General features: G+C 37.9%; 2 protein-coding genes across 3 annotated transcripts in view; one reads left to right on the top strand and one right to left on the bottom strand.

The window, feature by feature from the left end:
* The window catches only part of LOC107602025 (NADH dehydrogenase [ubiquinone] iron-sulfur protein 4, mitochondrial-like), a 43,898-nt gene extending 29,939 nt beyond the window's left edge, over nt 1-13,959 (top strand). Inside the window, exons 3-5 of the mRNA XM_016294412.1 lie at nt 13,175-13,347; nt 13,421-13,494; nt 13,772-13,959. Coding sequence (XP_016149898.1) covers nt 13,175-13,347; nt 13,421-13,494; nt 13,772-13,875 — 351 coding nt within the window. The 3' untranslated portion in view covers nt 13,876-13,959. The remainder of the gene's footprint in view (nt 1-13,174; nt 13,348-13,420; nt 13,495-13,771) is intronic.
* A 2,100-nt stretch (nt 13,960-16,059) lies between these two features.
* Nucleotides 16,060-20,957, bottom strand: LOC107602023 (follistatin-A-like). Of its 2 annotated transcripts, XM_016294410.1 has the most exons (6): nt 20,797-20,957; nt 19,336-19,527; nt 18,870-19,088; nt 18,381-18,605; nt 17,842-18,072; nt 16,060-16,303 (listed from the first exon to the last, which is right to left on the bottom strand). In XM_016294410.1, exons 1-6 carry the CDS (start codon nt 20,888-20,890, stop codon nt 16,215-16,217), a joined length of 1,050 nt encoding a protein of 349 aa, XP_016149896.1. In that variant the 5' UTR covers nt 20,891-20,957; the 3' UTR covers nt 16,060-16,214. The 2 variants fall into 2 exon arrangements, with proteins under 2 accessions (XP_016149896.1, XP_016149897.1); XM_016294411.1 differs by lacking the exon at nt 16,060-16,303 and having other exon boundaries at nt 17,625-18,072.
* Between the last annotated feature and the right edge of the window lie 1,981 nt (nt 20,958-22,938).

Here is a 22,938-nt window from a genome sequence, read left to right as displayed (position 1 = left end):
TTGTAACAAATTGTTTCTTTTGAACTAGTAGAAAAATTTGATAAACGTGTGTTCGGAGTACATAGTTCTACAGTGAGAGTACATGTTGCTTATTAGGGATGCACGATATTAGATTTTTGTCAATATCTGATATGCCGATATTTTTCTAATCATTTCAGCTGATGCCAATACCAGTATATACAGTGGGTACGGAAAGTATTCAGACCCCCTTACATTTTTCACTCTTTGTTAAATTGCAGCCATTTGCTAAAATCATTTAAGTTAATTTTTTTTCCTCATTAATGTACACACAGCACCCCATATTGACAGAAAAACACAGAATTGTTGACATTTTTGCAGATTTATTTTTCGGATTTTATTTATTTTATTTTTGCAGAAGGTTTTCGTCCAGGATATCCCTGTACTTGGCCGCATTCATCTTTCCCTCGTTTGCAACCAGTCGTCCTGTCCCTGCAGCTGAAAAACACCCCCACAGCATGATGCTGCCACCACCATGCTTCACTGTTGGGACTGTATTGGACAGGTGATGAGCAGTGCCTGGTTTTCTCCACACATACCGCTTAGAATTAAGGCCAAAAAGTTCTATCTTGGTCTCATCAGACCAGAGAATCTTATTTCTCACCATCGTGGAGTCCTTCAGGTGTTTTTTAGCAAACTCCAGGCGGGCTTTCATGTGTCTTGCACTAAGGAGAGGCTTCCGTCGGGCCACTCTGCCATAAAGCCCCAACTGGTGGAGGGCTGCAGTGATGGTTGACTTTCTACAACTTTCTCCCATCTCCCGACTGCATCTCTGGAGCTCAGCCACAGTGATCTTTGGGTTCTTCTTTACCTCTCTCACCAAGGCTCTTCTCCCCCGATAGCTCAGTTTGGCCAGACGGCCAGCTCTAGGAAGGGTTCTGGTCATCCCAAACGTCTTCCATTTAAGGAATGGAGGCCACTGTGCTCTTGGGAACCTTAAGTGCAGCAGAAATTTTTTTGTAACCTTGGCCAGATCTGTGCCTTGCCACAATTCTGTCTCTGAGCTCTTCAGGCAGTTCCTTTGACCTCATGATTCTCATTTGCTCTGACATGCACTGTGAGCTGTAAGGTCTTATATAGACAGATGTGTGGCTTTCCTAATCAAGTCCAATCAGTATAATCAAACACAGCATGTGTGAAAAACTTGTTGCATCTTTCCCAATAAGACTCATGGCTGTATTAGATCAAAAGGGTGCTTCTACTAAATACTGAGCAAAGGGTCTGAATACTTAGGACCATGTGATATTTCAGTTTTTCTTTTTTAATAAATCTGCAAAAATGTCAACAATTCTGTGTTTTTCTGTCAATATGGGGTGCTGTGTGTACATTAATGAGGAAAAAAATTAACTTAAATGATTTTAGCAAATGGCTGCAATTTAACAAAGAGTGAAAAATGTAAGGGGTTCTGAATACTTTCCGTACCCACTGTATTTTCTTTTGTTTTGAAACAAGACCAAGTCTCTTATTTTTAACTTTGGTTAGTTTTGAGCAAAAACTTATTTGTTAGAACTAATAAACATTTATTAAAGTTCTTTTTTTTTTTTAATGAGAGTACACTGAAATATTTGAAAATATCTATAATAAAATCAATCTATGAAGGTTTTTTTTTTTTAGACCGATGCAATTCGACCCTCTACGCACACCTTGGCAATATAGGCTGCGTTCACACTTGTCATGTTTGGTTCGATTGAAACGAACCCTGGTGCGATTGCTCTGTGTAGTGTGGTTCGTTTGAGCATGTGTGAACGCTGCCATCCGAACCCTGGTGCGCACCAAACAAGCGGACCGAGACCGCTGAAAAGATGGGCCTCGGTCCGCTTCCAAACGAACTCTGGTGCGGTTCGAATGATATATGAATGCAACACAGACCAAATACTTCTAAACGAACCAAAAACAGGAAGTAATGACAAGATGTGACGCTATGCGACATGATTTGTGATTTTATTATTTCATTCAGAAATAGGCCTAATGCTGACAAAATGTTTACAAACATTATAATAAACACTGTAAACATAGCTAGGCTATTTTATTTCCCCTCAATCCACAACAAATCCTTTCAATTAACAGTATTTAGAAAAGAACAAGAATTTAAATATAAGAAGCTATAGCTAAACGACAAGCCAAAACAAATTAATTTAGGCTAAAACTAAACTGAAACCAACATTGCGTCTCTCATTCGACACAAAAACAAATGTTTCCGTATTCGCGATATATTTGAATGCCAAAATATTATTTATTATGTAGCCTAATTCACTCGCGTTCCAATATCCACGTAAAACAAAATGGGTTGCATAACATCATTCACGGCGGTACGGTGATATCGCTTAACGGCACCGACTTTACTACATATTTAAACTGGGCAGTGTGTTTTTTCCATGTTTGACTGACTGTATTTTATTATGATAATGAACAGGCTGCATTGTCAAGCAAAGCTTAACTGTGTGCGCGCATGTGCCGCCGGCGCAATCATTCGAATTTTTTCCTTCTAACAGTGGAAGCAACTACTCCTTTTAGTCGGATCGGATCGGATAGATAATCGGAATTGTAAAAGGCTTGCCTTTATTTGTCTACATTCACAATAAAAACAAATCTTTGTGCTTTTGTAAAATAAGCCTAAAGAAAAATAGGATGGCGCTTTCTGTCGTCTGGTTTAGGGATGCGCCGATCCGATATTCATATCGGGTATCGGCTCCGATACTGCCCTTTTTCTTGGATCGGGTATCGGTCAGAGAGAGCTGATCCAAATCTGATAATTTATTTTTATTTTTTTCTCGATTGTGTGAATTATTCTGTTACTTCTGAAGCCATACGATAGCTTAATGTGAGCTACATATGAATATTTAAGTCCTTACATTAAAGTTCACACAAACTCTTTTCTCCGCTGTTGCTGTCAGTCATTCGTTCAGCCTTTAAACCCTGGCCGCGTTCGGTTACAGCAGTCAGCTCGGTAAAGCTCTCTCCAAGATCATTCTGTGTTCCCATTATACTTGATTTGTAAATACATGTCTATGATTTTGCAAAATGTACTTTATCTTCTTGCCGGAGTTTAATGTTGTTTTGTTACTTGCTACTGGGTGTCTGTGAGAACAAAACACGGGCGTAGAAAAGACTATCGCTTACAATGCGCTTCGTGCTCATAGACTATCAACCCTCTACATTGTGGGTAAATCACTTGCATATGCGACTAAATCTTCACTCTGGGCAACTAAATGATGTCTAATATTAGCCGATGGCTAATCAAGTCTCAGATTTTACTCGCCAGTGTGTGAGTTCAAATCAGTTCGAGCTAACGTACGCAACCTGATTAATATTCATGAATCCAGTTGCTCATTAATCCCAGTGCGTTTTTATATTGTTCTTATTAGTAGAATTCGTATAATAATAATAATATCTTATCAGTATTATTGTTCTTTTTTTTTTTTACAGGAATACTGAATGACCAAAAAAAGCACCAGCACCAGTCCTAAGTTCATGGTTCCCAAGTTTTAATTCTAAATACTAAACTTCTATTATTAAATAATACTTGATCATCATATTATAAAGCTTGACTGACTGATATTAAGAGTGTACTTTCAGATATTTAAAAATATACTGTACCATTTTACAAACATTATATATATTTGTAAAATGGCATAACTTTATTTATATATTAATTAGTATAGTATTTCAGTCTGGCGAGTAAACAAAAAAATATACTAGCCAATGGCGATTCAATTGCCAAGGTGTCCGTTGAGGGTTGACTGTATAAAAACAGTTCGTGCTGCACTGTATTTGTTTTGTCCTATCGTATCCTATGTTGTTGTCTTATTAAAAAATATGATAAACATTTAAAAGAAATGTATTTTAATTTTATAGTAAATACATTCATGAATGTTTTTAATGAATGGATTTTATAATACAAATAGCAATGTGTAACATTTTACCATATTTAGTGCAACATTTTTATTTGTTCCTCACAAAATGTTTTTTCACTAAATGTTTGGATTTCTAAAATTATTGTGCACTGATTTTTCTAGAATAACTTTTGCTGCCGAATTATCCACTAACCTAGTTTATGATAATTTTTTGTCATAGATTATAAATATACATAGGCCTATATTTTTTCATAATTGTTTATTTTATTTTATTTTATAATGAAGTAGTCTGTATCTAGTAGATTGTGAAAGAATGATTATCAGTTCCACACACAGAGATATGTAAATTCTACATTTATTTAAATGAGGGAAAAAAACTTCACTGGTATCGGATCGGTATCTGTATCGGCCAATACCGAACCCTAGGTATCGGAATCGGTATCGGAGGCGAAAAAGGCGGATCAGAGCATCCCTAGTCTGGTTTCCTTTCGTGCAGCACAAAAATGAACTGAAACTCTGAATACTAGGCTACTTGTTGCACAGTTTTTCTTTCGTTTTCTTAATTTATTAAGTAAAAATATATTTCTCGTATAGGCTTATTTATCGTTAGATATATAGGCCTATAGCCTAGCTTTATTATGTTTTTCTCCGCTCGCAGAAGTGCTGCAGGTGTTTGATGTGATATGACCATGTGAATCCTCATGTTCTGTTGTTTGCTGCTTTTTGCGCATGTAAAATTAATCCCTGGGAAACTAATGTTAGTTTTTTTTAACGGGTCACAGACATGTATCCTTTCTAATTTAATTAAATTTGAATTTAAAAGAATCTTGTCGGTTAACGGTTAATAATCGGTTAACGAGCGTCGGTTAGGAAAAATAACCTAAATGAACATTCCTAATGTACACGCAAGAATGAGCGCGCTTAGTCCAGCAGACGGCATTAGGTGAGTTCGACTTAAAGCGTGTTTAAAGTGCTTTAAGTCTAACGCACCTTTTGTTTGGGTTGTTCGGTGAGTTCCGTCACAATATATACATCATTCAAGCCGACCAATCAGGTTGTGAATGTATCACTACGCCTTTAGGTTCAATATCTTTAGGATCGCTGTCAAAAATGCCAATGTGAACGCTAAGCGGACCAGGACCAAATGTATAATTTTCCTTTTTGGTCCGGACCAAATGAACCAAACAAACCGAACTACAAGTGTGAACACACCCATAATCGCCATTGGCTAGTAAGTTTTTTTAGTTTACTCGCCAGACTGATATACACACACACACACACACACACACACATGTCTGGTTTGCTATCCTTATGGGGACTCTCCATAGGCGTAATGGTTTTTCTACTGTACAGACCGTATATTCTATTGCCCTACACCAACCCTACACCTAAACCTACCCCTTACAGGAAACTTTGCATTTTTAGATTTTCAAAAAACTTAATTCTGTGTGATTTTATTAGCTTGTTTACCCGTGGGGACCTCAATTTAGGTCCCCACCGTGACATGAGTCCTCATGAGTCTGTGTGTATTCAGGTTTAAGTCCCCACCAGAATAGAAAAACAGGTAAAAAATTAACTTAAATGATTTTAGCAAATGGCTGCAATATAACAAAGAGTGAAAAATTTAAGGGGGTCTGAATACTTTCCGTACCCACTGTGTGTGTATGTGTGTGTGTATATATATATATTATATGTGTGTGTGTATGTGTATATATATATTATATGTGTGTGTGTATGTGTGCTGTATATATGTATGTTCCAACAAAGCAGCTTATCTTTGTAAAATGGCGCAGCTTCTTAATCAGTCAATCAAGCATTATATGATGATATTATGATAATTAAGTGCTATTTAATGACAGAACTTTAGCGATAAGAACTAAAACTTTGTAACCGTGTATGAAAGCATATTTGTCATTTTAAATGAACTTAGGACTGGTGTGATGCTTAAGATATTGTTGGTCATTGTAGCGTCTGGACCAATCAAACACACAATTTTTCATTTGATTTAACAAATCAGTTCTTCATTAGATTAACAAATCGCCACAGTCCCCTCACCCAATAAACTGGATGCCAGGATGTCTGCAAATGACACCAAACCATGGCAACCCTGACACCAGATACTTTTACGACCTCATGGAATGTGAGCAGGGAAAAGCACTGTCTTTTCATAAGGAAAACCCCCAAGGTACAGTAGGAATGGACTTTTCTACTAATTAATTAATAGGAAAACCTTGCTTTGAATGAACACGCATGATCCTTCAGGTCATGGTGTATATTATTGTCATCGTGTATTTTGTCTTTGAGATGGTATACTGTTTTATGCAGGCTTATGATCGAAATACTCACTCCTGTCAGCTTACATATATATATAACCCTACCATGTTTAGTATCTATGAATTAGTATTCGGATGATCTAATTGAGAGTGTATATTGTATGTTTATACCTACGCAACATATTAGTGTTCTAAGAGTCTCTAGTAATGTTGATCCAAGTTTCATATGCAAATTACCATGCTTTCAGACAAAGGGCCATAAAAACGCCCCAGTATCTCAGAACTCCCACTTTATATTTGCGGACTTCCTCATTGGACAAGCCCATCTTGAGAGGCGTGAATCTTTGCAGACTTTAAAGGCCGTACTCCAGGGACCCTCCTGGAGTCTGTGGTTTGTTGGAATTCTGAGAGGATGTGAGAAAAACGCTCTCCACAGCCTAAGCTTGTGCCAGGCTTCGGCCTTGACCTTTCCATTAATCAAGATTCTCTGACTCAAAACTGGTTCTTTTCATCGACCCAAATTCAGCAAAGATCAACTGGAAACTTCAGATTACATCAAACCTCTCTTTCAGACAGATGAGACATGCAAGTATCAAACTTAGCCTTATTAATTGATACAGTGAGGTATCACTTGCACCTTTTTACAAAGGTGTGTTTGAACTAAGAATTTGATGTTTCCCTCGGGCAGATCTGCTGAATATGCAAATGGTTCTATAATTTCATTCCTTATTTCTCTTCTCTGTACTGAGTTAAGCTTTAACCCTTTCCTATACTAACTGTATGCGTGTGTATGTGTGTATGTGTATGTTAGACCAGTTTATGTGTTTATGTAGTATGTTAGACTAGTTTAAGTGTTTATGTAGTTAATAAAACCTTACTTGTATCACACTTGACGTGGTTCATTGTTTGCTCATAACTGGAGTCCCTTAATCATGCAGATTTATGCTACAAGCTTTTGTAGAATTGTACAGTAAGGAAGTTATTTCCCTTAACCAGGAAATTAACGTTCTTAGAATTGACAAGACAGTTGACCCTCAGAGGTCAGCTAAATATCTACAGCGGATCTAAAATATTCATAATTAATTATAACTAGTTATGATTAATTATTCATATTTCCCATGAGCTGATTCGTTACATGATTTGAGGGTTTCTGTAAAAAATTTTTACAATGGTAATAATATAATAGTAATTATTATTAAGATATTACTACAACTAATTCTACTATTAATAATATAAAACACACTAAGGATTAATGAGCTGCTGGGTTCATGAATATTAATCATGTTGTCCGTGTTCGCACAAACTGATTTGCTGAAATCAAAACAGGGACGGTAATTAGATTGCCGTTTGCACCCACTACCGGAGAAACCGGCATATCTTCTGCTTGTTCTTAAAAGCTGAATAATTCTAAATAAACTCTGTTATTTTGACTGGAAAATACAACAAAGAATATGGTTTACATGTAGCGCATCGATTCAGTGTGGTATGTAAGACTCTCATGTGTGAGAAACAGTGCTATCAGCAAAGAGAAGGCGAGTCGTGCGCCTTCACACTAGAGTTTACGGTGCGTCAAATACAGAGATGAATTGAAATAGCACAGATTGCTTGATGGAGAGCGAAACTCTCAAGTGCTCAGTCAGTGTTCAGCGAGTGAAAATATATCTGTGCTAAACTTATAATTAACCTCTAACACACACTGGCGAGTAAAATCTAAGAATTTATTAGCCAGTGGCTAATTATAGACATTATTTAGTCACCCAGAGTCAAGATTTAGTCGCATATGCGAGTGATTTACTCGCAATGTAGAGGGTTGCAATTGAAACCTTAACATTTTATTTGTGGATTTAACATTAATAGATGGTCTAAAGCAAAGCAAAGCTGTAAAAATAGGGCTAGTGACTTTTTACACTATCACACATGGGATGCGTCATATGTACTTTCTCAAATTAAATGCGGGGATCCAAAACAGTGAATGTAATCACCATTAAGGCAAAAGCTGGCTTCAAGAATGACCACACTGCTGACATGATCTTATCGCTACCACACCCTGAGCACATGTGAGCTATCCGTTTTATCGGCAAGGCATATCAGCATAATTTTTTTTTCAAATGGCTTATTCTGTAATGCATAAGCAATAGGGATGCACGATATTATCGGAACGTTATCGGAATCAGCCGATAAAGGCTTAAAATGTAAACAACTGCCAATTCCGATAATGTTCCGATAATATCGTGCATCCCTATTGCTTATGCATTACAGAATAAAGTAGACGCCTATATAGATGGGACTAATATGTGGACTTTATGAGTTGAAATGTGTTGTTTCTGTACCACTAGTGGCACCAAAGCAAATGTAAAAACGAACTGTTTCCAGACTGCTTTCTCTTCACCCACACCTTCCACCCAAGTCTGCCACTGAAAGATTTTTTTGGCTTGAAAAAAGAAGCTGGGCTATTAGGAATGCAGTTCTATCTAACACTGAAGAAGCACTGTAGTTTTTTACTCAGAAGGTACATTTGCATATGTGGGCACAGCAATTTGAAACGTCTTTCCAGGTCATCTTTATGTCTGTACTGATTTGGATTTCTCTCAACATGTCTCTAAGCAGATTCTGTTATTAATTATTTCTGCTCTTATTTTCTCCCTATTTTTCCCTTTATTAATCGCCATGCGAATTTAACCAAAGTGATTCTGAAGGGATTGTGCTGGAACAGTGATGGAGGAGTATTATTTAATCTGAACTCCATATGCTGAAATCAAAACTGGATTTATATACATATATGGACACTACAGCCTTCAGAAGTCCTTGAGAGGTTCCACCTGTAACCTTCCAATAACTTTTCCATCCACATTTTTATGTATTATTGTCTGTCTGAGATTAAAACATGTAGGCCACACATGTGCATTACATTACGAGTCATTGGTGTCTTTCTTTTTCTAGTCAGAAACAGCAGACAGATGCCATCAGACAGTGCATGAATTTGCTATTGAATGTGTGTGGCGACAGATCTGTATTCCACATCTGAATATCAGAGTGTTCGAGCAAAACCATCAAGAAACCTCTTCTGAAAGGATCGTTCGAAATGAAAAATGCCATTTTATGAATTTAATGTTTGCACAAGTGCACTTTAAGATTCATTGCATTTAATTACAAATCACTTCAGAGCTCACAAAGTGGCAAAAAAAAACAATTTTGTAGTTCTGCTCGCACAGCAAATTCTTTCTTGTTTACACTTCGGTATCGTTCTTGTCGGCCACACTTGGCTCTACCAAGCTGCACGCAGGGCTCCTTCAAGCAGTCGGCCTCACAGTCTGCCACTCTGAAAGGGCTCCCATGCTCTTTATTCACCGAGGAGCCAGAGGTGTCAGAAATATAGACACGCTTTCACGTGACGGAGACTTTGCCAGTCTTTTCTCCCTCGCTCTTAAGCCTGGCATTCTGTCTGCACATACAGGTATTGAAGGGCTCTGTGAATAGTGTCAAACTTCATAGTTCTCATTTTGCTTCCTGTACATGCAAGGAGAAAAGTGCAGTGTTTCCCTTTGTGGTCCTTCTCTCTGGCCAAATTTATTTTTATTTCTTTCTTGAAGCACCGTATTTAAGGCACAGTCGCTCGCTTTGTCTATGGGCCTTTGTGCATTCATCTGTTGCTTAGATCACCCTCGTAGTTTTTGTTCTCCTTATGTATGCAGGCAAGACTAAGTCTAGACTACTTTTTTCCCCCTCTTTTTACACATTTTCCTCTTATTTTGCAGGACAATGGCAAGATTTTTTTCAGTATTTACCAAAAAAATATTTTAAGATCTTATTCGGTCAGAAGGTAGGGTAGATAAGGAGCAACTAATAATATAATATAATAATTATAATATTTTTCTTCATCCGTTCTCAACCAGAAATGTATATTGTGGTTTATTAATCTCACACATTGAAATTGTCTCGCATATCTGCTTAGACTAATTGTCATTCTGCTCCGAGAGAAAGGGGTCTCGTTCAAAGACACTGCTGTCCATTGCACTGAACATTTTCAACAAAAAGATTAATTTTCATGTTGTGATATTTGCCATTTAAATGTTCAAGCCTGCTGAATGTGATACTAAGGTTAGATACACATCATGGAAAGTTCTGACATTTTGCTAAATCTTTGTTGTCACTAAGTTACTGGTGTGGATCAGAGCTAGCAATTTAAGTCATCTTTGACAAAGTTTAAAGTCTTGTTCATTATGAAGTCTAACATCTTTTTTCCCCCTTCACTAAAGTTGTCCCCTTAAAATAGAGCATATGCTACTGTATGTTCTTACCAGCCTGCCCGATTGTCACGTGAAGACTGAGTGTTTGGCAGCCTTTTGTGCACAGTTCATGCTAAAGAACCTCTTTTTTATGAATCAAGTGGCAGATGACAGACAATGATGAAAATTTGATTCTTTGAAGTTGTAATGGCCATTGAAATGTGTGAAGATCCTGCATTGAAAGGGGATCTGCTTGTAGGATTCACAACCTTGGGTGGCTGCTTACTGGGAGGTTTGGCTGTGTGTTGTTGCTGACTTCCCATCAGTGTAGATTCATTGAAGCAGTTTAGAAACACTGACACATTGAACTAACTTGATACGTAAAGAGAAATATTTCTTTTGAAAGTGTGCAGTTGAGTGATTTCAGTTCGTCGGCATCTACAGGACGAAAGCACAGTATAAATTTGGGCTGTGTATCACCAGCAAAGTTACGATACGTATCACGATACGTATCATGATAGGGAACTGCACTGAATTTCACCTCACAAGAATTTAGTAAAACAGCTGCTTATGAATATTGAAGTGGAGATCGCTAAACTGCAAGCTAAAACTAAAACCGCTGTTTTCAGAAAGCAAGCGCTTTTATTCTCAGTGGAGAGAGAGCGCGCGTGCTCATGGTTGCCAGGTTGACAAAGATAAGTAGCACACACAGCAGATATTTCCGTATTGCGCAAGTGGGAAGCTCTGTTTCGGGGATTACGTCTCTTTATATCAGGCATCCCAGTTGTGTTCCTCTGCGGCCAGATTAAACCTTGTTATAGCCTATATATTATGCTCTATTCATTATTTTTTAGAAACATCGCACTTTTCTGCTCAATTTTAAACGTTGTTCTTGTATTCAAATTAAGCGCGGTCCACTACTGCACACGTGCCACAATATCGATACTGGGCCAGCTGTATCGATACTCGTATCGTCAAATCTCTGTGACGATACGTCGTCGTATCGATGTATCGAACACAGCACTAATATAAATACATTTTCACGGCATCCGAAAAAATAGACTTAGAGAAGATTAGGGCTGCACTATAAGATATTTAACGCGCATTTTATCAGTAAAGCCGCTTCTGTAATCAGCGGTAAATGTGCTTTCACATTGAGCAGCATTAACTACACAGAGCCGTTGTTCACTGACGAGCTGCGCAAAACCGCGTTCATATTCGCGCAATTTTTTGAGCAGCTCGTCAGCGAACAACGGCTCTGTGTAGGTAATGCTGCTCAATGTGGAAGCCCGCAGGTGATGGAGATTTACCGCTGATTACAAAACCGGCTTTCTGACAAGATGCACGTTAAATATGCATGCGATTAATCGTGCAGCCCTAGAGAAGATCGAGCTTGGGAAAACATTTAGGTAAAAAAAAAAAAAAAAAAGACCGCTTTGTTTGCCAGGACTTTGTGGTCAAAAAATATGGTGACAATGTTTCAGTTATTATGAAATGGCATATTTTACACCTTATAACCAACCGTATATTACCCTAAATTAGGTGATATTAATATACCAATTTACTGGAACTATTCAAATCTATTTTTTTACTTAATGTACTGATAACCACAATAATAATTCAGGTAGTGCAATAAATAGCCACATAAAACATGGCCAGTACTTTTATGTAGATGGTGCACAGGGTCATACACACCATCAGGGTAACACATGTGACACTAAAATAATGCAATAAACAACAAAACTAAACTAAATATGTAAAAAAACATCCTAGTGTACATTAATAATAACTAAATTAAGAAGAAATTAAACTATTTAGATTTAATTAAATGTGATGTCACATTGCAAAAACACAGATTTCACTCTTTTACAGTAAAATTATATACAATGCAATATAATTATTGTACTGATAACCACAATAATAATTCAGGTAGTGCAATAAATAGCCACATAAAACATGGCCAGTACTTTTATGTAGATGGTGCACAGGGTCATACACACCATCAGGGTAACACATGTGACACTAAAATAATGCAATAAACAACAAAACTAAACTAAATATGTAAAAAAAACATCCTAGTGTACATTAATAATAACTAAATTAAGAAGAAATTAAACTATTTAGATTTAATTCAATGTGATGTCACATTGCAAAAACACAGATTTCACTCTTTTACAGTAAAATTATATACAATGCAATATAATTATATTTAATGCGTTAAACCATTTACAATTTTTTGTTTACCGTGTATGGTTCATTAATTTACCAATTAAAGGGTATTTAGTATTTTTAGTGTTTTTCTGTAAAAATTATATATATATATAATTTTTTTATTTATAAAATTACTTTTTTGAGTACAACTCTGGAATCATATCATTGCCAGTGGGAAAAATTCAGTCCAACAATGAAGACCGACTGATGCCCTGAATGATTCACCTGCTCAGAGCGAACACTTTAAGTTTAATGTACTAGTATTCACTTCAAGTTTGCAGAGTTCTTTTCACCTTCACACCTGAAAGCCCAGGTTTCTGACCTGCAGACCTGTCTCGATGCATTTTGAGAGTGTGAGAAATTAGCTTGTCTAGACAGGTGCGCGTCTACATTCAAAAAAGGAAGTATTTGGGCTTTTATGCCCTTTGGGGAATAGTGCAAATATGTGAGAACAGCAAAGCTTCTTTTATGAGAGCACAAATGAGAATCTTGTTTTTTGCGAACCACACATTAATGCTTAGGTTTTGATGAAAGATTTGTCTTATGTACTCAAAGTTGACCAGTTCTTCTTTTGTCTCCCTCATTTTGCCAGGACATCACAACTTTGACTGGCGTACCCGAGGAGCATATTAAGACCCGCAAGGTCCGTATCTTTGTGTCTGCCCGCAATGCCATGCAGTCCGGTGTCAAAAATACCCAAAAGTGGAAGATGGATTTTGACACCAGGGAGCGCTGGGAAAACCCACTGATGGGCTGGGCCTCCACGTGAGTGGACATCATGCTTTTTGAATTGGCAAATAAAATCCAGTGTCTGAAGTGATTTTTATTCCCAATCCAGGGCAGACCCCCTGTCCAACATGGTGCTGACATTCAGCACCAAGGAAGACGCCATCGCTTTCGCCGAGAAGAACGGTAATCCATTTAAACATTTTTCCACTATCATGACCATAGTTTTTAAACGGTACAATCATCCAATCAGAATCCCATCCAAAAATCTCTTGAGGGAGATGACGCTCCGCTTTGAAAAGGAGTTGTGTTTGTGTTTATGGCATAAAGATTCACGTTTATCCTCACCCTGCCTTATCCGGCCTGGTGTTTACACTGCACATCAGCAATAGTGGACATCTCCCAAATCCAGCCTGTAAGATATACTTGGCTGACTGTGCTCTACGCTTGTTTATTTTTACAGGTTGGAGTTATGATATAACAGAAAAGAGGGTCCCAAAACCGAGAGTGAAGTCATATGGAGCAAACTTTTCCTGGGACAAAAGGACTAGAAGGTCGGCCAAGTAGACATCCCGTTTCTGCCTGTCTGTGTTATCTTTAACAGACCTGTAAAAATAATATACTCTGTATCTAATAAACTATATCTTTACAAAGCCTGAGTTTTACTGTGATTCCTTTAACCGAATCTGGACGTTATATCATTGGAATGACACAATATCTGTAGTAGTGTGAGTATTTGGCACTTATTATTACTGAAGTAACTGCTGCTGTTTGTGCTTGCTGTGTACTTTGAAATGCCATCTCTCTGTTTCCTCAGAAAATAATTCTTCTTGTCAGGTGGTTCGTTTTTCCAACCCTTCAAACCCCCTTGAAGACAGTTTAGTGTTAATGTTTCTGAGACGGGAGGATGAGGTAAATGTCAAGCTTCAATGACTGAACGCGGCTAGAATTGTTTACTCTCATGCTCCTCCAGGGATGGGCCCAGATGAATAAAACACGTGCCTGCTTCAAATGACGTTCAATTGAAAAAGCAGTGACCGTTTTACTCTGTCATCTCTGCTAGCACATTAGCACAGTCTCTAGTACTACACTTACCATGTTCATTTTACATCACATTACAAATCTACATTACCTGGAATCGATAAAATGTGGTTCATGTTTTAAGTCTTAAGTCAGAATGAGTCACTGATGTGACAAAGACAACCTAATTGATCTGGGCATGAGACCGTTGCCTTATAAATGGCCTATATGTGTAAAAAAACAAAAAAACATCATTGCTTAGAAAATGATCATTTTGAAGGCGGTACAGAGCTGAAAAATGAGCAAAAGTGCACCAGACAACTTTATGAGGAGCTTTGCATAATAGGAAAGAACAATGTTTGGAGTCAGTGATGGCTCTGATATGATGTGAATTTTGTGATCATGTGAGGTCAGACTAGAGTCTTTCAGCCAAAATGCAGTGCAATTTCAGCTTTATCAGTAGGTAGTAGAAAGGCATGTGATTGATTTTCGTCACCAGAAACTGAGTGATGAAGATAAGAGGAACCATGTGTCTGTAAAGACTTTGTAGGGAGTTGAACTGAACTGAAAGTTAAGTCCTTGTGTGAATATTTTGGCTTGATTTAGTTGAAATTTAGTTCAATTCAAAGCCCCACTAGTTTATTTGGGGGGGGGGGGGGTTTCCGGCAGTAGATTCATGATGTCAGTTAAAATGAGTTGAATGACATTTTATATAATGGCCCTTAAGGCTTAAGCAATGAAGCCAGGACACTTCAATTACATACAAAATGAGAATTAGAATCCAATTATTTTGCTTTTCTAATAAATGGATGAGTACATGGCATGAACTAATGGCAAAACTCAATTCTTAATAAAATCCACACCACAGTGACCAATTGATAAGTATTTTTTTTTATTGATTTCACTCTTAATATCTGTACAAATACATCAAACTTTGTATATACATATGACATTTACATAAAAAATACAAAACTATATATTTATAACTGAATTTTGTTTTATCTTGAGATGTCTGAAAATAAAAATACATTTTGACGACAAAGTGAAAAAGTGAATGTTTTGATAATGAGTCCTCTTTATGACCTTTTCTTTAGCTCTGCAAGAGCAATATAGAGCAGAATATTGGCAAAAACAAGACAAAAAAGTTGCATGGCACAGTTTTCTCAAACAAGTATCACCCACTGCTAATTTCTGCCCTATCGTCGAAATGTCAAACTGTTGCTGTTGATGATGGATGGCATTTTGCACAAGCAAATTGTCAGGGGTTTCCTATCTGAGAAACAGCTCATTTTTCAATGTTATCCTGCTGCACCATATCACAAAAGCATTGAAGAACGTTCAAGAAAATCCCTTTGGTCAATTACACTGAACTGTAAACAAAACCAGAAATATACATGTACATTAAAGAGTGACATTTTTTTCCCCTATGCGTTTCCATTTTTTCCCATAAATAAACTCACAAGCTAACATGCAGGTATGTGTGAAATAAATATCTGTGATACAGAATTGACATTGATAAGCATTTATACAGCTCAGGGAATGCAATTTACAGCTTGCAGAAGATTCACACTTTACATGATAGCATTTTACCTCACAATAAATAACACTGCTTCTCTTTGGACAAATATATTTCTCGGTCATAATAAAAATAAAAAGAAGAAAAGAGAAAGACAACATAAGTGAAAACAAAATAACATGATAGACAAGTATGCCAGACACTGTAAATGTATAAATTATAAAACAGAACACTGTATAAATAAGCATCAAGCAGACTGGACTACATGTATACTTTTTTCTTTTTTCTCTGAAAAATAAATTAGCATACACATATGTACAGTGTGGACGTGATTCCTTGCCCTAGGACTGTTCCACTGGTTGATGGTGCTTTATCCATCCAGTACAGGTGATAATTGGATATAAGCCATGTAGTCCTGGTCTTCCTCTTCGTCATCATCCTCCTGGTCTTCGGTAATGGCTATATGGGAGAATACATGGTAGCTGTTGCATGAATATAGACCACAACAGCGCAGAATGTATGTGAGTATTTGTCTTTATCCCAAAGCCTCTGACAATCTAGTGGGTTTTAGGCTACTTGACAGCTTGACCAGGTGCTCTGGCTCCCAAAATTATGCAACAAGACGTACATAATGAAGGAAGTCAGCGGTGTGATGGGATGGGGCTGATCAGAGGCTTTAATGGCTCAGGTCTGTTTGGCAGATTTTTGAATCAAGACCAAAAAAGTGCTCTTGCATTCCATGAATGGCTGCTTTTTTTCTGGTTTTGTGTCTTAAATCCATTACTTTGGATGCACAGGTTGTGCACCGGCTGACCTTAGCTACGTGGTCAAGCAATGGTATATATGGTTCTGAGGTATATCATATATATATATATATATATATATATATATATATTTCTGGAAATAACATTGAAAAAAATGACAGGCAAAGCAATGAAACAAATATGCAGTCCCTCACAAACAAATAGGACAACACGACCACAGCAGAACTGCACACACAAATTCCCCTAACGAAACATGTCTAACAGCAGAGACTGAGAAAGCATTGCTCTACTAATAACATTTTCTTGTCCTACAAACTGTAAAATGCTGTAGTCATTCAAACCATGAGGTGATCATAAAGTTGGTCCCTTGAAATGACGTACATACCTTAAGGCACAAGAACATTAAGGTAAGCCATTCGTTCACATTGATCATTTGATTCGTTCGCTAGCACAAATCGGAATGTAGGTATTCCCTCATTAATGGCAGCTCTAGCTTCATCAATCCATTCTCAAAGCTAGTGAACCATCGGTCAAAATAGGTAGTCTAGGTAACGTTTAAACAACAGCACCAATGTTACAATCACCTTATGTGAGCGTAAGGAAAAGGATTCAAGTCGTTTCAAACCCTCAGAGCTATTTATGTCATAGTGCATTTGAAATAACTGATTACAGCCAAAGGCAAAATCAAACAAAAAACATAATTCATAAAACACTTACATGATAACCATGAATATGGAATTGACAAGCTGATATGATTATATAAGTCTCTACATTTACACTATAACAAAGGGGAAATATGAACTCAATTTGCTGGTCAATAACAGGTCAGTCTGAACTAGAATTCAAATGTCTTTAACTGCAAAAGTTAGTCCGCACATGTTTTCTTGTTAGTTAAATGAAGAAAATGAATATGTCAAAGGACTCCTTGAAAGAGTAACATTTATGTATGTATATATATATATATATATCTCTTTTTACAATGTATCAATTGATTTCCATTGATTTTGTGGGTTCTTTTTTAAATAAACATTTGTTTTTCTTCTGAAGAAAATGCTAAATTAATGAAGCCAGCCAAAGAGGACATGCAAAGAACTTCCAATCCTAAGTCCTTTCTGTAGCTTAACTCTTAGCAGCAGCAAGGGAATGAAGAGGCATTATTTGGAGGGGTGGGAGGTTTTGGGGAGGTGGTTGCTGGGGGCAGCATTGGATTGTCTTTTAAGATTTATTACTTACAGTTGCAAGATCCTGAATGCTTAACCTCCAGGAGAACCCCCAAAGAGCAAGCGGCCTGCTTCATGGCGCACTCGCTGGGATATGTGGTGTTGTCGCTGGCACACACGGCCTCCTCTGAGCGACTTTCTGGGCACGACTCCACGCAAACTGCACAGCGCCCACGACCCATCTTGGAATCCCATAGACACTTCTTCCCCACGCTGCACTGGATATCATTGCATGACTTGGCCTCTAAAAAACCAACAGGGGACAAGAAACGTCAATTTTTACTGATAACACTAGTGTTTCATACATAGAAATTCATAAATGTGTCACGCTCATTTTGTTATAACACACAAGACGATGTTGCCAACATCAGGAAACAATTAGACAAAAATGACTTTCCTTTGCAAGTAATAATCACAATTGGGATTGTCACAAAAGACTAATGGAACTGAATTCATTTGGGATTTCGCCATCGTTGCACTCTGAACTGAAAACAAATTCCACCATTTTCAACTTTTCTCATTTAAATGAAACAGGCAAATGTTGACACTCACTGATGCATTTCCCTTCATATGCCACACCAATGGATCTACCAAGCAAGCACGTGGCTCTCCTTAAATGGCACGCGCTGGCGTAAACAATCCCATCGTTGCCACAAAGGTACTGATCTGGAGACGTGACCTCTGGGCATATGCGGTTGCACGTCACACAGTATGCGTTGTTTGTCTGGTCCACCACGCAAGTCGAACTTCCCGGACACATGACATCATGGCACGTCTCTGTGAGGATGAGAAGGGAAGACTGAATGATACTCTTTTACCTGGTTTTCTCATTTTCACAACCAATGATCTTTTTTTGATTTCCTAAAATCTTCCTTTATTCTTTAGTGTTTTAGCACTGACTTTATCTAGTATAAACTCTATTGAAAATACTGTAGGACTGGATACACCTGCTAAAATCTCTCTCAAGGTAAGACAGTACTTTTTTAAAAATCAGACCTGCATAATTGTAAGACTTTTGTGTGGAAGCAGTGGGTTACCTACTTTTGCATTTGCCTTGATACTGCACCTCCAGATCCGGGTGCCCTTTGCATTTGGATTTCAAAAGGGCACATTCATCTCGGTATGTTTTCCCGTCTGAGCCGCACACCGGCCCCTTCCAGGTGATGTTGGAGCAGTCTGGGGCGCAGACGCAGCGAGGCTTACTCCTCCTGTTCATTTTACATTTCTTCCCAGGGCCACAGTCCACATTATCACATGTCTCTAAAATTCAGCCACACAGGAACATGATATGTAAAGCCACTGAATCTTTGTTCTACATTAATATTACTAATCTATGTTTGTGACTTTATTTATATTAAAGTAAGGATGGGGGCATGACCACTGAAGCACAGTAACTTTTATTATTATTTATACTTTTGAAATATGCATGTAATATGTTTTTATGAGGTATAATAGCAACATATGCTAATAGAGGTTTCCACCTGAACAAACGAACATGGGATTCTACCTTTACAAGGTATGCAGTTTGGAGCCCCGCCACTGAAGATCATCCACCTGAATAATGTGCTGTTTGGCACATCTTCCTCAGTCCAAGATGTACCCAGCCTCCCACTCCGGCAGCATTCCTCTCGACTCATCCCAGGCATGTAGAGGACCTGACATCTCCCGTTCTTGCCTTGCTGTAGCCAGCAGTTACCAGCTGTAAAAAAAAAAAAAGAGCCAGTCGTATTAAAGTCTGAAGCCAATGACCCAGACACAACACGTGCAGCCTGTATTAGCTGGAGCTCTCCTGCTCCCCCTCCCCCGCTGTATTTTGTCTGATTTTTCCCAACGTGATGCGACTATTTTACACTTGCTTGCCTTCGGCCAGACAACTCAGGGGCTCCGGGTCTGCTCGGGAATATGCTTTTCCTGTCGTCGAATATGTTAAGACCGTGCAGAGATTTATTGTCTTGAAGTAAGTGGCAGATTGACAGCCTCGTACCTATTTAAACAATGTGCATGGCAGTCTAGACTCCAGTTCCTCGAGCGCTCTGTGCCAACTGTCTGCGCTCATCACGTTTCAACACACTTAGACACTTAGCATTCCAAACGCTGCTTTTACCAACACAAACGCATTTATCCGCTGCTTAGACTAGGAATCAGACATTTTTTGAACTGTCGGGTCAACCCTGAGGGGAATTAGTCGTGTTTATGTATTAAATTAGGCATTCGCGCCGGGGATACCACGCGCCAGACAATCCAATTAAATCATACAGTCACGCGAGCTTCATCAAACTTTGTTCTCAAAATGATCGTGCCGTTTTGATGACAGATGCGCAAAGCGATTCTAATAATTAAATGCATAAAAATGATACACATTTTTTTTATTCATTATGTCCACTGATTTTTGGAAAACCAGACGAGGTAGGCAGTGTTTAATTTCACTACCTACTATCTGAGAAAAATACAATCGAATGTCTAATGCATAAAGGATGATTTGAGAATGTGCTAAATATGCATTCATACGAAACAATCATTCTTCACATTATTACTAGACAATAATACTATCATATTAATAGGCTATTAATTTTTTTATTATTATTTGCAAGATGCATCTCGGTGTCCTCTAATTTAGACAATATTGTGCATTTATTTTAGATAACGGTAAAATGCTCTGCTGCAATTTTCACCACTTAATTTAGTATAGTAAATTCGGGATGTTTTTTCCCCTTTAAATAATGGTGCATGTAAGGACGCACCTGTCTCGAGGACACCAATGCAGGCGCGAGCCAAGAACAAAACTTTACAGTTGTCTTGTATTTAAGCAGTTCCCTTCATTCTAAAGGAAGACTTTAATTCTAAATGAATTGCAGCCCATACTGATATCTAAAGCATGCCAAAATAATAATAATTATTATTATTGTAATAATTTAGAAGAAACAAATACAGCAAAAAAAGAAAGAAAGAAAGAAAAAGGTGCACTCACCTTGCACTTTTTGATCTTCAATCAAATAACAGAGCCATAAGAGTAATAAAATCATTCCCGGGTGGAGCGGCTGAGGCTTTAGCATCCTTTGCATGTTTAAAGAGAGAAAGAGTATCTAGACGAGCAGTGTAAAAGTAATCTTCTTACTCAGGCAGTGCTGAATGAACGCTGCTCTCAGAGTGCCACCTCTTTTTAAGTGTATAAGGGGTCTCGGGCCGACTGTCTGTGGTGTGGGCGGTCTTCCTCTCTGTGGGGGTGGGGAGAAAGAGCCCCCCCCCCCAAGTTCTTTCAATCCAAATCAGGTGACATAGCTGCTTGAAACTTTCTCTTGCCCCTGAATCACTTCTGAGTTTTGCTGAATACCAAGTCGCAGGAGGCTTAAATTGAAAAAAATGGCCCAATTTGTATTTTGTAACCTTATGGATATCCAGAACTGACCAGGCGTGGATGTGACTAGTCCAGTTGCCCAGGAAAACAATATCTTGACATAAGCAAACAACATAGGCTATTTAATCCCACCCTAAAACCCCAGATTCCAATGAATATTGTGGTTTTAGTGTAAACAAAAGGGGAACGTGTTTGTAGGTGTATGATTAAATATAAGCAAATTCAACCACGCATTGATAGCCTGCGAGTGTCACCACAAACCTTTGCCGAGTTGAGAAATGTCACAACTTTCTAGGCCATGACAGGTCTGATTAACAGTAGAGGGTGTTCATTTAATACAAGGTTACTGTTGAAATTTGATCTGCGCAAGGAGACAATGGATTACAGAATAAAGGAGAGAAAGACTATTATTAGACAAGACAGGTGTTGCGGTTTCCCTCCGGGATCACAATCTATATCCCATTCAATTTCCGGACGGCGGTGGCGCGAGGCAGACTACACGGAATTCATTTCCATAGAAGTGAGACACGCGAGACTGACTGGAGGAGGATTTTCTCTCTGTGGCGGAGGTGCACGTGCGACCTCTTCTGCAAGAGACTTGAACCACACAAAACACACACATGTATGTGCACATCCGCCTAAGATCAATTATTGCATGCTGTTTTAGAGAGAGGGAGTTTCGTATGAAGGAGCCTGTAGCGAACACACGAGGTTTCGAAGTAGGCTATCTTTTTTTCGGTTTTATTTTGTTTCGACTTTAACAATTCGTTCCATTTTATTTCCTGTTTTATTTGCATTTGGTAATCAAATTTGACATTTGAAATGTGAAAAATGACATTTGTCAGTCATTATTATAGAACAAATGTGTGTATAATAATTGCAAAAGAATCGCAAATTAATCTACACTTTCTGTATAGATATTTTTAAGCCTTTTATTTTCCGTCAAATCATGGATGGCTTTAATTAAGCTGCGCATAACCCAACAATTATAGAACGTATGAAGATCCGATAATGAAGAGAATTTACATGGTGCAAAATAGCCAGTATGAGGAAATTGGAGGAAGCCCACAAGATCACCAGATTAAAGTTTATTAGTAGCCTATCAGATCGGTGCAATTTTTATGTAGCATAAGTTTGCCATTCAGCACTGATGCGTTTCTATTCTCCATAATTTTCTAAGGACACCTTTAACTTCACTTTTAAATGTGGACGTTAAATATTATTACTCTAGAAGAGCATATTGTAGCCTTATGGTTAACTTTTGGCATTGGCCATACTAACTTTATACAAAACGTTTCCCAGGACTTTGGCAGTGAACTGATTTAAATATTAGGAGCCTATTATCTGCATTTGATTAGTGTGACACATAAAATCTCAATGTCTGATCAAAGCATGTAATACCTTTAGTTTAAACCAGGAAATGTTAAATCTACATGTCTTAGTTTCACCTGTCAGTTACAATATGAGCCAGCCGGATGACAACCATAATGACTGAGTGTAACATTACAAGTTCCTTGGCTGCAGTGTTTGTCCGTGTCATGTGGTGCACTTTGAGGCAACTTTAAGCATTGCTTGGTTTCAAAAACACGTATCCAAAACAAAATCCGCATTTGTGTGTGTGTGTGTGTGTGTGTGTGTGTGTGTTCTTTTTTCCACAGTATCATTAGCTGTTTGTGTATTTAATCCCTCTTGGTTTTGAATAAATAATATTTGGTTGATATAATATTTTGTTGATGTTCTAACTGTCAAGATGAT

Source organism: Sinocyclocheilus grahami, unplaced genomic scaffold, assembly GCF_001515645.1.
Source record: "Sinocyclocheilus grahami isolate Dianchi unplaced genomic scaffold, SAMN03320097.WGS_v1.1 scaffold317.1, whole genome shotgun sequence".
Classification (NCBI taxonomy): Eukaryota; Metazoa; Chordata; class Actinopteri; order Cypriniformes; family Cyprinidae; genus Sinocyclocheilus; species Sinocyclocheilus grahami.
This window is presented reverse-complemented; position numbering and strand designations above follow the sequence as displayed.